This window comes from Podarcis cretensis, assembly GCF_951804945.1.
Source record: "Podarcis cretensis genome assembly, chromosome: 2".
NCBI lineage: Eukaryota > Metazoa > Chordata > Lepidosauria > Squamata > Lacertidae > Podarcis > Podarcis cretensis.
In genome coordinates, this window is record NC_137171.1 from 9,386,970 (window position 1) to 9,405,592 (window position 18,623).

The window sequence follows — 18,623 nt, forward strand, 5'->3', positions numbered from 1 at the left end:
GGAGAGAGTCAGGGAGCCTTCCCATTGTCTCAGGAATTGAGTAATCACCATTTCAAAGGGTAACAGACTACTGTACTAGGAAAGGCAATCAGATAAGGCATTATCAAATAACCTGGCAGACAGGAAAAACAACAAGATTCAAATTTCTGTTTCAGACCACCTTTACTGTGATGTAGGTATGATGTTTGTGGGGAGTGGTCTTGGATGACACCCCTTCTGTGATGTATGTATGATGTATGGAAAGGGGGTCTTGAGCTCCAGGGCAGGGAATTTAAAATGTCTATATAAGGGCAGGCACACCTTGGTTCTGGTCCTCCTCCTTTCCTGCCTGTGAGGGGAGCACCCTGTTGCAACAGATCAGTAAAGATCAGGCTTACTAGCTGCTTTGCTTCTCAATATTCTCTGGATGGCCTCTGTTATTTTCTCCTACCAATAGGGAACCCCTATTGGATACCCCATAAGGGGAAAAGGGCAGAATTTGTTTGTTGTTGCTGTTTACTCATTTAGTCGTGTACGACTCTTCGTGACCCCATGGACCAGAGCAAGCCAGGCACTCCTGTCTTCCACTGCCTCCCACAGTTTGGTCAAACTCATGCTGGTAGCTTCAAGAACACTGTCCAACCATCTCGTCCTTCATCGTCCCCTTCTCCTTGTGCCCTCCGTCTTTCCCAACATCAGGGTCTTTTCCAGGGAGTCTTCTCTTTTCATGAGTATTGGAGCCTCAGCTTCAGGATCTGTCCTTCCAGTGGGCACTCAGGGCTTCCAGTCAAAAGCATCAATTCTTTGGCGATCAACCTTCTTGATGGTCCAGCTCTCACTTCCATACATCACTACTGGGAAAACCATAGCTTTAACTATACGGACTTTTGTCGGCAAGGTGATGTCTCTGCTTTTTAAGATGCTGTCTAGGTTTGTCATTGCTTTTCTCCCAAGAAGCAGGCGTCTTTTAATTTCGCGGCTGCTGTCACCATCTGCAGTGATCATGGAGCCCAAGAAAATAAACTCTCTCACTGCCTCCATTTCTTCCCCTTCTATTTGCCAGGAGGTGATGGGACCAGTGGCCATGATCTTCGTTTTTTTTTTATGTTGAGCTTCAAACCATATTTTGCGCTCTCCTCTTTCACCCTCAATAAAAGGTTCTTTAATTCCTCCTCACTTTCTGCCATCAAGGTTGTGTCATCTGCATATCTGAGGTTGTTGATATTTCTTCCGGCAATCTTAATTCCGGCTAGGGATTCATCCAGCCCAGCCTTTCGCATGATGAATTCTGCATATAAATTAACAGCTCTCAGACGGCTGCTGATCTCCCCATCCCTAACGGAGAAGAAACTCGCCCACCTACTTTCCCGACGGCATCTTTCACCCTTCAGGGTGCGTCTATATAGACACCCCACTTTCCTTTTCAAGAAAGCATGCTGATTTCCTAGGACAACACCGCCCCCCTCCCCATCTCTTAACCATAGAGCTAGCAATACCTCCCTCTTCCTAGCGATCACCAGGAAATACAGAGGCGTACAGAGGAGGTGGAATAGGGGATTAAATCTAACTGGGACCTTCCTGTTCCCAGCAGCCCCCTGATGGGAGAGTTGAGCTGGAGTGAAATCGCTGCCGTGGCTCAGCCTCCTTTCTCTTGCCTAAGGTGGGGGTGGTGTCTGGAAAAATAAAAATAAATCAGAACGGGTTACCTTGCTTCCTTCATCTTCCCAGGGCAAGTGAGTTTGAACCAAGGGATCTGCGGGGGGGGGGGGGAGATACCGGGAAGGGGGGGGGCCGGAATCATTGTATTTGCAAGATTTGCAAGCGGAATTGGCAAGATTTGCAAGGGGAGCATCGCCAGGCACGACCCTCCCTCCCTCTGCAAACCGCATCCCGAGTGGGCAGCATCGCGCCCCTTTTTTCACTTTGCAAAAGACTTTGCATGCTTATTATTGATCAGATTTCTTCCCTGCTTGCCACCCTTAGTGAGTTTCCTTGTTCTTCCCATTGCTCCCGTCTCTTTCTCTCTCTCTCTCTCTGTGTCGTTCTCACGTCGGTGCAATCTCGAAATGGTTCCCTCTCTCCGGGGATGTGGCATCGCGGCTCGGATCTGCAGGATTTCGGGGTCCGGCTGGCCGCCGATTGTCCCCCCCTCCTTCCTCCACCACCTGCTTGCTCGCCTCTGCCCCCAATGACATTGCTCGATCCCAAGATGGCCACCTCGGGCGAGACAGAAAGCTGTCATTTTCAAAGTTGCGGCTCCGGGGGTGCAGCGAGGCATCGCTGCGGGGCATCAAGTTAAGAGATTTCCGGGGCTGAGTAAGGCGGCCGTGGGGGTGGGTCTTTATCTTCCTGAGCGGTGCAAAATGGGGAGTGGGGGGTTGGGGTACGGGAAGGTCTCTTGGTTGGTTTTAACTGTAGACGACACTATTTAAAGCTCTCTCCAAGTATTGCGGCTAACAGATTTATTGTGGCATGAGCGCAACAGCCACGTGATTGCTCTTTGTATTTGTTTTTGTGTGTGCAAGGAGCTTACACGGCCGTTCCTCTGTAATATGTTGTTATAAGGAGGGTGCTGTGGGTTAAACCACAGAGCCTAGGAATTGCAGATCAGAAGGTCGGCGGTTCAAATCCCCGCGACGGGGTGAGCTCCCGTTGCTCGGTCCCTGCTCCTGCCAACCTAGCAGTTTGAAAGCACATCAAAGTGCAAATAGATAAATAGGTACCACTCTGGCGGGAAGGTAAACGGCGTTTCTGGTTTGCCAGAAGTGGCTTAGTCATGCTGGCCACATGACCCGGAAGCTGTACGCCGGCTCCCTGGGCCAATAAAGCGAGATGAGCGCTGCAACCCCAGAGTCGGCCACGACTGGACCTAATGGTCAGGGGTCCCTTTACCTTTTACCTTTTATAAGGATAGTTAGGCATTAGTGGCCTGATTTTCATTTTTATTGTTACTAAGTCCGCATGTGCAACAAGCTTATTATTATTTCATTTTCATTGTCACTAGGTCCCCATGTGCAACAAACTACAAGCTTCTTCTTCTTCTCATTATCATCATCATTCTATTGCCCTCATCTCCACCCCCCCCCCCCGATGATCTTCTGGTTGACTGGATTCATATTGTGGGAGGCTTGCAGTTGGCAGCATTTTTTAGAAAAGGAATATGCTCACCAGTAGTTTAATTACACAGCTGCAATGCCATGCAGTTTCTTGGCAGTGAATCCTGCCAAACGCAATTGGTCTTAATCCATTGATTCAGCGGTTAAAGTTGCCTATGGATACAGCAATAACTCTGAAGCACATTTTTTTGGGAGGTTGCATGCATACCGGGCGGAAACATAACTCAGTGGGAGAGCATATGCTCTTGCTTGCAGAAGGTTCCTGCTTCAATCTGGGACAATTAAAAGAGAAGTGGGCGAGGGGGGGAGAAGCACGTTTTGGGGGGAGACCTCCTCTCCCTGGCATCTGCAGGAAGGGTTGGGAGAGAAGTCTGCCTAAAACTTTGTAGAGCCGCTGCCAACCAGTGTAGGCAGCATTTGGCTAGATGAGCCGATGAATGATGGGTGCAATTCATCTGGTATTTTATTTGAATGGTTCCTTTTGGCTTCTCCCTTGTTAAATAATAAAAGTGGAACAGCAATTAAGGTTTAAGTTGTATACTGGTCTTCCCCTGTATCTTTTCAGGAAATGCTGGGCTGGTAGCACTGAACCCTGCTTGGGGGCCCTGCACTACAATTCCCATCTTCCCTGACTGTTGGCTATACCGGCTGGGGCTGATGGGAGTTGGAGTGCAACATCCGTGGAGGGACACAGGTTCTCCATCCTTGGTCTACACCACTGCTGTCGTTTCAGAACAAAGTACCGTATTTTTCGCTCTATAGGATGCACCGGAACATAGGAGGGGGAGAACAGGAAAAAAAAAATCTCCCCCTTTCTGCTCAGCGCCCCTTCAGCGAAGCGGCAGGAGAAACAGAGCCCCTTCCATTTCTCCTCCCGCTTTGCTGAAGGGGCGCTGCACAGAGAGGGAAAACAGCGAAGCCTGGAGAGCAAGAGGGATCGGTGTGCACCGACCCCTCGCTCTCCAGGCTTCAGGTGGCTATCCGCAAGCCTTCGGAGCGCAGGGGGAACTCCTGCTGTGCTCTGAAGGCTTGCGGATAGCTGCCTGAAGCCTCCGGGAGTTTCCGCTGCGCTCCGGGGGCTTCAGCGAAAGCAACGCAAAGCCTCCAGAGTGCGGGGGAAGCTCTCCCTCTGCGCTTCGGAGGCTTCGCGTTGCTATCACTGAAGCCAAGGAGCCTGCATTCGCTCCATAAGACGCACACACAATACCCCTGGAACATATTTTCAAGGTTGGGGCTCAAACCCTGAAATGTGTTGAGGCACTACAAAAAGAGTGTTGCTGAACGTGTGCAGAGTGCATTTTGGTCACTGCCGAGCAGGGTGGGCTTTACAGGCCAGGGCTTTTAGATCAGAGCGTGCAATTTTGTGAAGCCTTGGCACTTTTCGGTGTAGAGGTTGAGTCCTCCCAAGTGGAGGTCATAGATTAGCAGAGCTAGATAGGCCTCGCTTTACCAGCATGGCTCCCACCAGAAGACAAGAGAGAGCATGGCTTGTTAGTCAGAGGAGAGGCTGAGCGATCTCAAGCTGTAGACAATTATGCTCCCTTTTGCCCAGTACTGCTTCTTTGTGAACATCTGTTACCACCTCCAGAAATGCTTGATACTTCCTCTGATTTCAACTCTCTTCATTCCACCCATAGCAGTAACATTCTGGCTTGAAGGAGGAAAAAGCTCTTTGAGATGGACTGTGAAGACCCAGCTCGTGTGGAGATCCACAACTCAGATGATGGCGGGATTGTACGGAGAGTCTACGTAGGTGAGATGCTTGGCCCAGTTTCACATCCTTGTGTGAATCCTATTATTGTTATTACAACATTTTTATTACGCCCTGGTCTAAACCACTGAGCCTAGGGCTTGCCGATTGGAAGGTCGGCAGTTTGAATCCCCGCAATGGGGTGAGCTCCCGTTGCTCGGTCCCAGCTCCTGCCAACCTAGCAGTTCGAAAGCACGTCAAAGTGCAAGTAGATAAATAGGTACCGCTCCAGCGGGAAGGTAAACTTGAAGTTGAAATGTAGAATAGGGTCATGGGCAAACACACTAGCTATCATTTTGGTGTTTAGCATGCAGACAGGACAACCACTGGCAAGCTTAAACCAAACCAGCTTTTCTTGGCCACTTAGGGAAAATAGTAGAAATGGTGCAATAAAACTATGCCAAATGGGAGAAATTATACAAACTATCATAATAAATGTGGGTTGCACCATTAGCTTTTTCATAACACTTGAGTTTTCTAGGAGCAGGTGTGTGGCTGTTTTTAAACTCGGCTCTGGTGGGTTCCCATTTTTGAAAGCCTCAAACGTAAAGACCCATTCTTCTGACTTCTGGGGATCAGCTTGTGGGTCTTGGTGCATTGCTCCTGTGGCTGATCTATGTGGCTCTTTTCCCCTACAGCTGACAAAAGTGAAGATGATCTGGAGCACGAGACAATCCAATCCAGCATTCAGCATGGACAGTCCAACTGGAAGGCAAATTCCCAGCAGGAAGGATCAGCAGTGGACCGGCAGGGGAGCCCGCTAGCCCCTGACAGCTATGGCGAGGGCGAGGGGGCGGTTGCCGCTGCAGTGGTCTCGCGCTCCACCAAGCAGCGCCCCTTCATCTGCAACGAGTGCGGCAAGAGCTTCAGCCACTGGTCGAAGCTGTTGCGGCACCAGCGCACGCACACCGGCGAGCGGCCCAGCACCTGCACCGACTGCGGCAAGAGCTTCTCGCAGAACTCGCACCTGGTGCAGCACCGGCGCACGCACACTGGCGAAAAGCCCTACGTCTGCCGGGACTGCGGCAAGAGCTTCAGCTGGAGCTCCAATCTCATCCAGCACCAGCGCATACACACGGGAGAGCGCCCTTACACGTGCGGGGACTGCGGGCGCAGCTTCACCCAAAGCAAGAACCTGGCCAAGCACCGGAGAACGCACACGGGTGCCCGGCCGTTCCGCTGTCCGGAGTGCGGACGGGGCTTTGCGCACACGGCCGGCCTGGTCAAACACCAGCGCCTGCGCCATGACACGGACTCTCCCATCGGGCACCCTTGCCCGGAATGCGGGCAGCGCTTCCGGGCACCTTCCGAGGTGGAGCGCCACCGCGTGGCTCACCATGGCGTCGCCCCCTCGGAGCCCTTCATTTGCGTGGAATGCGGAGAGTGTTTCACCAAGAGAACCACGCTCATCCGCCACAAGAGAGTGCACAAGCCCATCTTTGTGCGTTGAGGCTTTTCGTTCCCCCGTGCGAGAGAGGAATTCCAAACATCGATGCCCAGGCTTGCTGCCTGAAGACTACAGGTTGGGGTCCGAGGTGACTCTGGACTGCAACCTGGGTGTCGCTTGGCCAGGTCAAAGGCCCTGATGGGGCCAACGTGCAAAAAGCCACTGGGTGGTGACGAGGAAGAAGAGGAGGAGGAGGGAAGAAGAAGAGAAGACAGGGCTCAGAGCTTGGACTTCAGGCCCTTGTCGGGAGACTGGTTACAGCCCAGATCTCGAACTGCCTGCGGGGCAGAATGAAAGCGGAGCACAACTAACTCACCTGCTGAGAATCTACAGGCCCTGGACCCTCCTCCTGTACATACAATGTGTGTTGGGGGGGGGGGGAATTCTTTAGTTAGAAGCCATAATAGAAAACCTTCAAGGGGAGGGAGGGGGAAGAGATCCAGTCAGCAAGTCTCCCTGAGACTTGGATGGAAGAAAGAATTCAGACGAGGAAGCATCTCGCAGCAGAACTGAGCTGCCTCAGGGAAGGAGCATGGACCATTGGGGCAGGGGAAATTGGACGGCGGTTGAGGAGGGGACAGGGAGATTGAACAAAACCTTGTGAAATAAAAGTTTTGTGTATCTCCTGATCTCAAAGTGCCAAACTCGTTCTTTCTTTCAGAAGTTTGCGATCGAACAAGGGCAGTTCGAGAGACCAAGGTAGGCAATGTGGCGGAATGGGAAGATGGACCAAATTCTGAACAGGAGATGAACAGCACTGATAAAAAGGCCACTCACTCACTGGGAGATTGTGGTGGCTGATGGGCTGTACAGAAGAAGAAGAAGAAAAGGAGACACTATGGACTAGAAGACGTTTAAGCCCAACAAGAGAACATAGCAAATCTTTTTTCTTTTCTTTTTTTGCAGTGCAGGGTACAAACTGGACATCTGGGGCAGAACGTAGTTCATTTTAAAGCTGTTCCTTGTGTTTATGGCTATGGATGCTAGTTATGCAAAAGACAGTTTTCATAGATAGGTCTTGATCTTCCCGGCCTCCTCATGTTCCTCTCCTGATAAATACTTTTTGCATACCCACATTTCTCTACCTATCACTATATTACTACAAGCATACTTTATCAACTACAGTCAAGCAAAAACTGCAGAGGATAGACCTCTACAATAGTAGTAACAGTATTATCTGGCCTATGAGTTCTTCAGATGCTGAGGGTTCCTGCAGGGGAGGAAAGTTGTTGTTTCCCCCCCTATAAAATGAAACATCTTTGCTTTCTGGTTTCCTGAGAAAACTTACAAATAGTCCGTCACACAGGGAGACAAGTGAGTGAGAGGTATACAGATTCAGGCTGCTGATACAACTACGATATGTCTGTGTATGGAGGAGATAGTACTAAGCGTGCTTTAGGTTTGCAGGCTGAAAGTGTTAGGGCTTATTGAATTCTATGGCTGCATTTGGATATAGCTCAACCATGGTTTAATGCAGAGACAGGGAAGCTGAGGCATTCCAGATGGCGCTGGACTCCCAGTTATCATCATCACTGACCACTGGCCATGCTGGCGTAAGATGATGGGAGCTGAAAGTCCTAACTGGAGGCCCATAGGTTTAGCATTAACGGAATGAACTTCAAGAAGCCTGGATGTTCCTCGCCCTCTGGGCTGAAGCAAGTAAGCTTCATAAACTTTGAGAGAAATTCAACATAGTGCTATGGCAATCATTCAGACAGTGCAAGCATTTCGGCTTTCCAGATGGAACAACCCCCCCCCCCATGCTGTTCTGGGAGCTCTCCACCCAGCCAATTTGGGGAAGAGAGAGGGGGCAAAGGCACTGGTGCTTGTGGGACTTGTTATATGAGTGCGCCCCTAAGGGACTTAAGTTTGCTTCTTTCAACTAATCATTGTTACAATTAACTAGTTTGTCCGGGTTAAGATGACACGGATGGTTGTACCTATTCTAAAACAGAAACAAAAAGCTTCTAGACTCCTCAATGCTGCAGCAGAGGATAAGGGGGGGAAGTATGTGAGTCCAAAGCTTGCAGTGTCTTGTAATGCTAGGCAAACCAGCCCTATTGGATTTACTTTGGAATAAATATGCTTATGACCACACTAAGAGGGCCTTCTCGGTAGTGGCGCCCGCCCTGTGGAATGCCCTCCCTTCAGATGTGAAGGAAACAAGCAGCTATCTTATCTTTAAAGGACATCTGAAGGCAGCCCTGTTTAGGGAAGTTTAATATTTAATGCTGTACTGTTTTTAACATTTGATTGGGAGCCGCCCAGAGTGGCTGGGGAAACTCAGCCAGATGGGCAGGGTATAAATAAATAAATAAATATTATTATTATTATTATTATTATTATTATTATTAAGCCCTAGGATGTAGACATATTCTCCCTCAATAGCATTTCATACATATATCTGATTAATGCTATTTGCCCAAGATCTAAAGAGGTTAACAGCTGCTCACTTCTATTTCCCAGTTCCTTGCCTTCGCCTCCCATTTCTGAAGATCACACTAGTGGGTCCACACACATTGCATTTTCTCTTATCCTACCAGTTTATTTTGTACAATTCCATTTACAAGTGACAAAAATTCCCCACTGGGCTTTAAAAATGAAAGGCCATCTCATGTCACAATCAGCAATACATAACAACCACCCCAAGAATAAAACTGGCGAAAGCCCGTCGCCTTAAAAGGATGGGATCCTCAAAATGGTCATTGTTCCCATAAAAGATTTTGTTATATCACAATCCCGTATTTATTAAAGCAACTAACGCCCCACCCCCTCCTCACCCTCAGCTGCACAGCTGAATGGATAGCTGCATCCTGGGGCAGCAAAATTGGGTTTACATCACAAAATGGTGAACTGTGAAGGCATGTGTGTGACCAGTGTTTTGCTAGGCCTTTGTTGCGGCTGCCTGTGAGGTCCCCGCTGCTGTTAGTTGCTGAATCTTATGGCTCATCATCTCTATTACAGCTGCAAAAGAAGAAACAAAGAAGAGTAAAGAACTTCACCCCAGCCACAGCTGCTCGGATCAAAATGGAGCCTCACCAATTCCAGGGCTTTGCCTGCCATCAGGCCTCACCTTGCTTCATTGCGTGCTTCTCCTGGAGCGCCGGCTGGATTTTCTCCATCTGTTTTGTCAGGAAATCAATCTTCCTCTTGAAGAAATCTCTGGCGTCGTCCACTGACTGCAACATCAAATGCACTTGGTGGATATCATCAAAACAGCTTTCTAGACAAAGGGTGCTGAGCCAGACCCTTAGGAGGCATATTCAAAACAATTTTAAATTCTCCAATCTGGTGCCCTTCCAAATGCTGCGGACTACAACTCCCACCAGCCCCAGCCAGCAAAGGATGATGGGAGCTGTAGTCCAACAACATACAGGAGGCCTGACTTAAACCCTTAACCAGTCTGGCGTGCTCTGAATCTTTTATACTCGCACCTGCCATAGAGTCTATCTCTTTGGATATATGAAACCCCTGCTAAGAAATTTTACTAGTCTTCCTGGAACTGTTTGGCCTTCTTTCAAATTTGTCAGACATAATGCCCAAAGAGGGAACATTTGTTCCTTTTCAGGTTAGGCCTATTCCAGTAACAAGTCTATTCAAGGGCCATTTCATATTTGATGCCAGATGGTGTAGTCACTATTAAAAAACATGGATCTATCTTAAAATGTTGAAAGGGCCCATGGCATCAGCTCCCCAGCAACACAGAGTGAATCCATACCATAGGACCAATCCACACTGGAATCCATTTACCAATCTTATAGAGACAGCCAGAAAAAACAATGGGCAGAATTGAGCATCTGCTGGGACCAAAAACTGTTGAGGAGCCCATTGTTGGTCCCCCAACTCCATTTTTCTTACTAATTCTTCTTACTATTCTCCATTTTTCTTACTAATTCCCATGGAGGGAATGTGCTCTTCCAGGCACACTAGCAGCACAAATCTATAGGCATAGATATTACATACAAAATGAAAGCCTCCTCCTTAACAGAATTCTATTTTAATGAACTGAATAGAGCCAAAGTTTTATGAGTCATTGGTGGTAAGAGAGTGTGTTTCTGTATGAACTTAATAATGCTTAGTTTATTTTTTTAGCTGTTATTTTGTTAATATTGTTATATAGGTTATAAATGCCTTACTGATTTGTTAATCATATAATACAGTGGTGCCCCGCAAGACGAATGCCTCGCAAGACGGAAAACCCGCTAGACGAAAGGGTTTCCCGTTTTGGAGGCGCTTCGCAAAACAAATTTCCCTATGGGCTTGCTTCGCAAGACGAAAATGTCTTGCGAGTTCCTGCGGGGTTTTTCCCCTCCCCCCCTTTTCCTAAGCCCTAAGCTGCTTATCAGCTGATCCGCTGATAAGCCGCTTATCAACTGATCCGCTAAAAGCCGCTAAACCACTAATAGTGCTAATCCGCTAAGGTGTCAATGGGCTTGCTTCGCAAGAAAAAACCGCTAGACAAAGAGCCTCACGGAACGGATTAATTTCGTCTTGCGAGGCACCACTGTATGACTTATGCTGTTACTGTGATTCTTAGCTTATTTTCTAGTTGCTGGTTTGTTAATATTGTAATTGTTTTGTTAATTATATTATATGATTTATGCTGTGATTGTGAGGTTTTATTATGTTATTCTTATTCATTGTTTTGTAAGCCACTTTTGGGGTTCATTTGAATGGAAAAGCAGCAGAGAAACGCAATCCATCAAATCAAAACAATCATATTTGTCAAGAAATCCCTTTCCCTGATCTCTGATTCAAATTCCCTGTTTATGAAGCCGGCTATGGTTATACAGTGGTATGGGAATGCAATTTGTACATTCTCAATGACATTGCCTCCCATCCCCTGGCCCAAATACACATGATGGGAAATGTGACAAAGAGGGTGGGCTGATAAGCCTCCAGGGCCCCTCAAAAACTCATCCATATTGAGAGCCCCAGAAACAGTCCATTCAGGCAGAATACCAAAATCTGCCTTGAGAACGGTTCAACTCAACCCAACAGTTCAAGGCAGAAAGTACTGGAGCATTAGACCACAGCAGGCCCCAACGTTTCACATGAACTCAAACCATGCAGCTGCTTTAATAAGAATTCCACGTGAATCTCAAGAACGGATGCCTTACCTTTTCTACATAGTAACCTGTTCCTACATCTATCAAGACATTAGCAACATCGGAAAGCTTCCCAGGAACGTACATCTGTGAGAGAGGTTAAGGAAACGCAGAAGGAACAGGGAGGAACCATGTGACATGCAGGTAACCCACAACCTGTGGACCACACAGATGTCCAAGCTACCATGTGCTAGACTGATGTCTTACCAACGGACTGGATGACAGCCAATACATAAAAGCTCAATCTAGACAAGACTGGATATTTTACCTTGATTGGTCAACAGCAGCCCAGTGAGCTGTTTTAGCCTGAAGATGCAAATGATCTTTAAGCCTGAGGTTGCAGCACCACATGATACAAGGAGGTTTAAGTAAGCCGGCTGCAGTTGGATATTTTACATATGTCATAATGGAGACTTGAGTGTCCGTGATACGATGAGGTCACAGCCGTAAGCTGACATCACTGACACTCAAGTCTCCATTATGACATATGTAAAATATCCAACATTATTAAAGGCATGAGTTGTCAAAACAATTGGGGATACAGTTCCCAAGGGGTGCCTTCTCCAACTGCAGCCGGCATACTTAAACCTTTCAACTTTGGTTTAAACAAATGCATAGCGCTTATTCCAAAACCAATCATTTGTCCAAAAACAGTTGGGATAGGACAAAAATCAAGAACCACGGGGAATAGGAGTATGTAAGTGCTGAAGATAAAAAATCCAGGTGGCCAGCGCAAGATGTACCTGCTCAACCCAGTTGCTGAAAAACTCCCAAAGGCTAAAGCCTTTTACTCTGAATCATGAAACGGGCTCCAGAGAGAACTATGAGACGTTTACACTCTTCTAATAAGGTATCTCCACAAATGTGGTCGCAGATTAGAGGATGGAAGGATTCTATGAGAGATGTTGCTCCCTGAAAAGTTTTATGCCAGGGCTCGGGAGCCTGTGGCTCTCCAGACATTGTTGGACTCCAACTCCTTTTAAGCCCATCCATCAAAGCCAATCGTTAGGATGATGGGAGCTGGAGTTTGGCAACATCTGCAAACCACAGGTTCTCCGTGCCTGTTCTAGACACTTTGTTGCAGATTAATCCAACAGTCAAATTATAGGAAAAGAATGGCTGCTTAAGGGAGAAAGGTTTTGTGCCGTAGGCTGTGCTGCTGCAATACCACCACCATCTTGAGGAAAGGATACAGAGCTGGAAAGTGGGACCAGTAGCTCTTTACCTGATGAGACAAAAATATAGGACTTTTACATTACAGAGCATCTCCACAATAATGATTTGTCAAAGTCAGAATCCAATTGTGCCATGGAATTTATTGGTTACTTTTGTAAAACATAAAAAACACACATCTGAGTTGAAGGAACTACCATTGAGCTCCTTCATATCATCTTTCATACCATTTTCTAAGAAACCACAGTAAGGTATGTTTCACTCATATTCTAAGGAGTGGAACAAGGAAGATATTTGACCTAAAGTTAACACAATCATTATACATCACTACTAACTTTTAGTATTTGTGTCAATGTTCTGCATTTTCATTCTTGTAACTCACTTTGAATTCCTCTTTTTAGGGGGCGGGGAAGCAGGATATAAATTTTAAAATATAAAGTCACTTGCCTTCATTGGTTTTATTCAAAACCGTCAGACAGTCCTTGGCTTCCACATATTTTGTCTGCACCACCTTAAGTTGTGCAATGGATGAAGAAAGGAACTCCACTTCCTATAGAAGGCATACAAAAATCAAGGCTCAGCATCAAATAATTTTGTTGCCACCAGGGGCCACTATTCTACTATAAGTACTACAAACATTACTCTAGTAACGGTGGGATATTGCTTCAATGAAACACCAACTGCTCCCATCAAAAAGCCCTGTAAGCGTTGGAGGACACTCACAAAGTTCTGCAATCACTTGGAGGAGGGGAAAGACTACAAAGTGAGGGGGGTGATTCATCCCTCACTTCCAATCTCTTAACAGGAAGATAACATCAAAATGTTGAAAGGATAACTGAATAGCAGAAGACAATGAAGACTGAGGCTACCTCATCTTACCATAGCATCACAAACCAGGTCAAGGAAGTGATAAAAAAAGAAAGCATGCATGTACTACACAAATATTTGCAAGGGATTTAATCTCCACAGGAAAGAGGTAGGTAGGTTACAAAAAAATCTAAAGTTCATGGAGATCCAATCTTATTCAAAGCCCTCTGCTTCAAAAGCAGTACGGTACTCCTGAGAGTAAGGTAAAGGTAAAGGGACCCCTGACTATTAGGTCCAGTAGTGGCCAACTCTGGGGTTGCAGCGCTCATCTCGCTTTATTGGCCGAGGGAGCCGGCGTACAGCTTCTGGGTCATGTGGCCAGCATGACTAAGCCGCTTCTGGCGAACCAGAGCAGCGCACGGAAACGCCGTTTACCTTCCCGCCGGAGCGGTACCTATTTATCTACTTGCACTTTGACGTGCTTTCGAACTGCTAGGTTGGCAGGAGCAGGGACCGAACAACGGGAGCTCACCCCGTCGCGGGGATTCGAACCACCGACCTTCCTAGGCTCTGTGGTTTTAACCCACAGCACCACCCACGTCCCCTCCTGAGAGTAGGGATACCCAGCTCCCCTGAGGCTCAGATCCTGAGCTTCACAGGATGATGAGGCAGGAAGCTCAGAGGCGTCCACTAAATGCTGCTCAAGTGAAGAATTTAGCTTTCTCTTCCCACCCCCAACCCTTGATTCTGCCCCTTCTCCCTTCCACTGGGGACCTTGCAAAAAGAAGGAATGACTCTTAACTGTCAGAAATTACTTCCTGATGTTTAGCAGGAATCTCCTTTCTCGTAACTTGAATCCGTTGCTTCAGGTTGTGGCCTCTGGAGCAAGCTCGCTCCATCCTCCATGTGACAGCCCTTGAGATATTTGAAGGTGGCAATCCTAATTCCTCTCGGTCTCTTCTTTTCCAGGTTAAACAAACCCAACCTCCCTCAACCATTCCTCATTTTGCAAGACCCTTGATTGTCTTGATTTGCCCTCCTTTGCTTCTAAGCAAACTGTGGTGCCCGGAATCAGACACAGCTCTTCCAGGCGTGGTCTGACCCAAGGCAGAATAAGAGCAATCCGATGACTTCCCTTGATCCCCAGGGCACTAGATTTCCGCTGAGGCGGCCTAGGATAGCACTGGCCTTTTTTGATGGGGTGGTGCGATTACAGTGGTACCTCAGGTTAAGAACTTAATTTGTTCCGGAGGTCCGTACTTAACCTGAAACTGTTCTTAACCTGAAGCACCACTTTAGCTAATGGGGGCCTCCTGCTGTTGCCGCCCGATTTCTGTTCTCATCCTGAAGCAAAAGTCTTAACCCGAGGTTAGCGGAGTCTGTAACCTGAAGCGTATGTAACCCGAGGTATACCACTGTATTCTTGTTTGGATTGTGACCCAAACTTGAATGGCAAATTAACAGCACCCATGCATTTTTTTAAAAAAAGCATTATGTATTTTGTTTTCTACAGGACACACTGCTTTCAAAACACTGGCATAAATGGAACCTGTAAGACACACTTGAATTTTCCCTTGTCATGGGGCATTTCAAAAATGCCTTAAATCGAGTGTGGGGAACCTGGCGGTTGGGACTCCAACTCCCATCAGCCCCGACCACTGGCCAAGCTCGCTGGGGCTGATGGGAGTCGCAGTCCAGCAGAGCCTTGGAAGGTGAGGGGGGGGGGCTTTTTTGTGGGGCGGGGAGAGGGAAGCACAGCTTCCCCATCTCTGCCCCAAATCCCCGATTCATTCCCTCAGGCGCGGCCGCCCAACCTCCCCTCTCCCGCCTCAGGCTAGTTTGAGCGGGAAGCGGCCGGCCGTTCATTCCCCGCTCGCCACTCTCGCCCCCAGTCGCGAAGGCTCCTTCCCTCACCTGGTCCAGCTGGTTCTTCAGCACCTCCAGCTGCGGCAGCGAAAGCTCCGTGATGTTCACCTGCTGCGCCATCTTGGGAGGCGAGGGGGGGAAAGGCGTCCTCTCCAGCCGGCGGAGTCTATGATCAGTCCGCCTATTGGGACTCGGCACCTACCGGAAGCTCCGCCCCGCCTCCCCTAGCAACGGCCAAAGAGGGAAAGAGCCATCACGCCATCCTCACTTCCGGTTGCATGTCGACGTCCTTCTCCTGCGGGGCGAGAGTGGCGAGGAGGCTGCATAGAGAATTTATGTAAGGATGTCGAACGGAGCTGATTCGTAATTCGGCTCAAAGTTGTTTAGCTCCGTGGGACGAACCTGTTTCTTAATTTCTGTTAAAATCAGTCGAAGGGGAGACTGGGGCGGGAGCTTGTGACTTTGCAGATAAAAGGGAGATGAGTTGACACTCTAAAAAAGGCTGCCTAACAGGCAGAAGATCATGGCCACTGGGCCCATCACCTCCTGGCAAATAGAAGGGGAAGAAATTGAGGTAGCGAGAGATTTTACTTTCTTGGGCTCCATGATCACTGCAGATGGTGACAGCAGCCACGAAATTAAAAGACGCCTGCTTCTTGGGAGAAAAGCAATGACAAACCTAGACAGCATCTTAAAAAGCAGAGACATCACCTTGCCAACAAAGGTCCGTATAGTTAAAGCTATGGTTTTCCCAGTAGTGATGTATGGAAGTGAGAGCTGGACCATAAAGAAGGCTGGTTGCCATAGAATTGATGCTTTTGAATTATGGTGCTGGAGGAGACTCTTGAGAGTCCCATGGACTGCAAGAAGATCAAACCTATCCATTCTGAAGGAAATCAGCCCTGAGTGCTCACTGGAAGGACAGATCCTGAAGCTGAGGCTCCAATACTTTGGCCACCTCATGAGAAGAGAAGACTCCCTGGAAAAGACCCTGATGTTGGGAAAGATGGAGGGCACAAGGAGAAGGGGACGGCAGAGGACGAGATGGTTGGACAGTGTTCTCAAAGCTACCAGCATGAGTTTGACCAAACTGCAGGAGGCAGTGGAAGACAGGAGTGCCTGGCGTGCTCTGGTCCAGGGGGTCACGAAGAGTCGGACACGACTAAACAACAACAACAACAGGCAGAAATGCCACAGCACTGTTTCTTCATGATGGGGTGGTGCGACTATTCTTGTTGGTGGTCCAAACTTTTATGCTGAACTAACAGCACCCATGCATTTTTTAAAACCATTGTGTATTTTGTTTTCTACAGGACACACTGCTTTCAAAACACTGGGATAAATGGAACCTGTAAGACACACTTGAATTTTTCTTGCCATGGGGCATTTCAAAAATGCCTTTTTAAAAAAAGTCATCTTAAGCTCTAGTTTGTTTTGGGACGGGGCAGGCATGCATGTTTCAAAGCATTGTTACCATAGGGAGTTTCTAGGCCTGCCCACCTCTGATTTTTACACCAGTGCCTGTATATTTTCTCTTAACTCGTGGAGAAATTCCACTATTTATGACCCAGAATCTGAATAATCAAATCAGGAGGCCCTTGGGCAACTCGTTGTTGGATGAGGTGGAGTTTTCTTCCATAATCTTAACTGTAAAAGGTAGTTTTAGTTGTGTTCAATGAAGCCTATTTGTAAGAACATAGTTGTAGCGTGCCAAATCTCAATTTATCTATGCCAACCCTCCAGGAACTGCCAAAGGAAAAAAATTAAAACCAAGCAATACAAATATGAACAGGGGCATGGAAATAAAATGACTTTTCATGTACTGAGAGGTTAATACTTTAGTATGTCCATTTCTGTTTTTCGAATGGAAACGGGGGGGGGGGGGCCTTTGGTGTTGACTGAAGCTCAGCTTTGAGATGCTTTGTAATATAACTGCATGTAATATAACCTGTCATTTACAGGTTAAGGTAAGCAGTACAATCCATAATACAACAGCCTTTCCCAAGCTGGTGTCCTCCAGATATTTTTAGATTACAACTCCCTTCGACCCCAGCCTGTGTGACCAGTGATCATAGAGAATGGATGCCCTCATATAGTGTGTTATCAGGGTTTTATAAAACACACACACACACTTTGCATGCCTCTGACATTCAAGGTTGGTTCTGGTGCTAAGCTCCAGAACTATTCTTCACCCTGTAACTACTAACCCTCATCAAGGAAAGTAGCATTTAAATTCATATCAAAATCGAACACAAGACATTTGATTACTAGAACACTGTGATACATGAGAGAAAAGGGTCACCTTCATTATTCTTCCAGACATCCAATATTCTTTCAAAACAACCCACACATGCTGTGGCTATAGTAAAAATATCACACATCTCTCTGGGATGCAAGTTGCATTCCTAATGGTGGTAAAGGTAAAGGTAAAGGTACCCCTGCCCGTACGGGCCAGTCTTGACAGACTCTGGGGTTGTGCGCCCATCTCACTTAAGAGGCCAGGGGCCAGCGCTGTCCGGAGACACTTCCGGGTCACGTGGCCAGCGTGACAAAGCTGCATCTGGCGAGCCAGAGCTGCACACGGAAACGCCGTTTACCTTCCCGCTGGTAAGCGGTCCCTATTTATCTACTTGCACCCGGAGGTGCTTTCGAACTGCTAGGTTGGCAGGCCTAATGGTGGTACTGGGGGGCAATTTATGTTTCCTGGTCCTTGTCTGTGTGCAGGTAACTACTAAATCATTTGTAACAGAAGGTTACATAGCACAGAATTATTCAATATCCTAGTGCAAAACCTGGGGACTATCAAGGGAGCTCAATTTTACATTTGTAAAGCAAACTCTGGAAGTGCCTAACTATCTGCTGAGAAAAATACATTTATTCTAGAGCTTTTGAAATGAAGCAGCTTGGTTTCTCTGGTGTCCTGGGGCACACCTACAATAAATCTAGGAAGTGTCTATACAGCTCTGTGCTCCTAATTCTGTAGACAAAACCGTGCCTAAGGTTAGTATTCTTTAAAAGGTTCTGCACCAAGATAACCCAGATTATGACTTAATGTGGGAACCTGTGCATATTATGCAACATTCTTCATTTTTTTGTTGTTGCTATTTTTGTTTTAAACTGTTCAGTGTAATTCTCCTGTTCTGCTCATCATGGTGAGGAGTAAGGAGAAGATGATGTGGGGGTATTATAAACCCACAAGAGAAGATAGATAGGCATGCACTAGCCCCTTGGGTCAAACTAGTACAGAATATTAAACCAGCATGGTAAATCCATGTTCAATTTTAGGAAGACTTCTAGGAATCATCAGCCAGCACTAGATTTTTGGCACCTGTTCCAAGCTTAATCAGTCCCCGTCCCCCCGGCAAACCTACACACAC

General features: G+C 47.3%; 2 protein-coding genes across 7 annotated transcripts; one reads left to right on the forward strand and one right to left on the reverse strand.

Moving 5' to 3' along the window:
- Positions 1–839: 839 nt before the first annotated feature.
- Positions 840–9,361, forward strand: LOC307210729 (uncharacterized protein). Of its 6 annotated transcripts, XR_013836091.1 has the most exons (5): positions 840–1,712; positions 4,733–4,848; positions 5,484–6,654; positions 6,954–6,991; positions 9,257–9,361. XR_013836091.1 is itself a non-coding variant. In XM_079966892.1 (3 exons), the coding sequence occupies exons 2-3, from the start codon at positions 4,773–4,775 to the stop codon at positions 6,293–6,295; spliced, it is 888 nt and encodes a 295-aa protein (XP_079823018.1). In that variant the 5' UTR covers positions 840–1,712; positions 4,733–4,772; the 3' UTR covers positions 6,296–6,921. The 6 variants fall into 6 exon arrangements, 4 of the variants coding, with proteins under 4 accessions (XP_079823018.1, XP_079823020.1, XP_079823019.1 ...); XR_013836092.1 differs by lacking the exon at positions 9,257–9,361 and having other exon boundaries at positions 6,954–9,098; XM_079966892.1 differs by lacking the exons at positions 6,954–6,991; positions 9,257–9,361 and having other exon boundaries at positions 5,484–6,921.
- Positions 8,812–15,451, reverse strand: PFDN5 (prefoldin subunit 5). Its single transcript, XM_079966951.1, has 6 exons — positions 15,295–15,451; positions 13,021–13,123; positions 12,594–12,625; positions 11,413–11,487; positions 9,366–9,471; positions 8,812–9,256 (listed from the first exon to the last, which is right to left on the reverse strand). The coding sequence occupies exons 1-6, from the start codon at positions 15,364–15,366 to the stop codon at positions 9,177–9,179; spliced, it is 468 nt and encodes a 155-aa protein (XP_079823077.1). The 5' UTR covers positions 15,367–15,451; the 3' UTR covers positions 8,812–9,176.
- Positions 15,452–18,623: the final 3,172 nt, after the last annotated feature.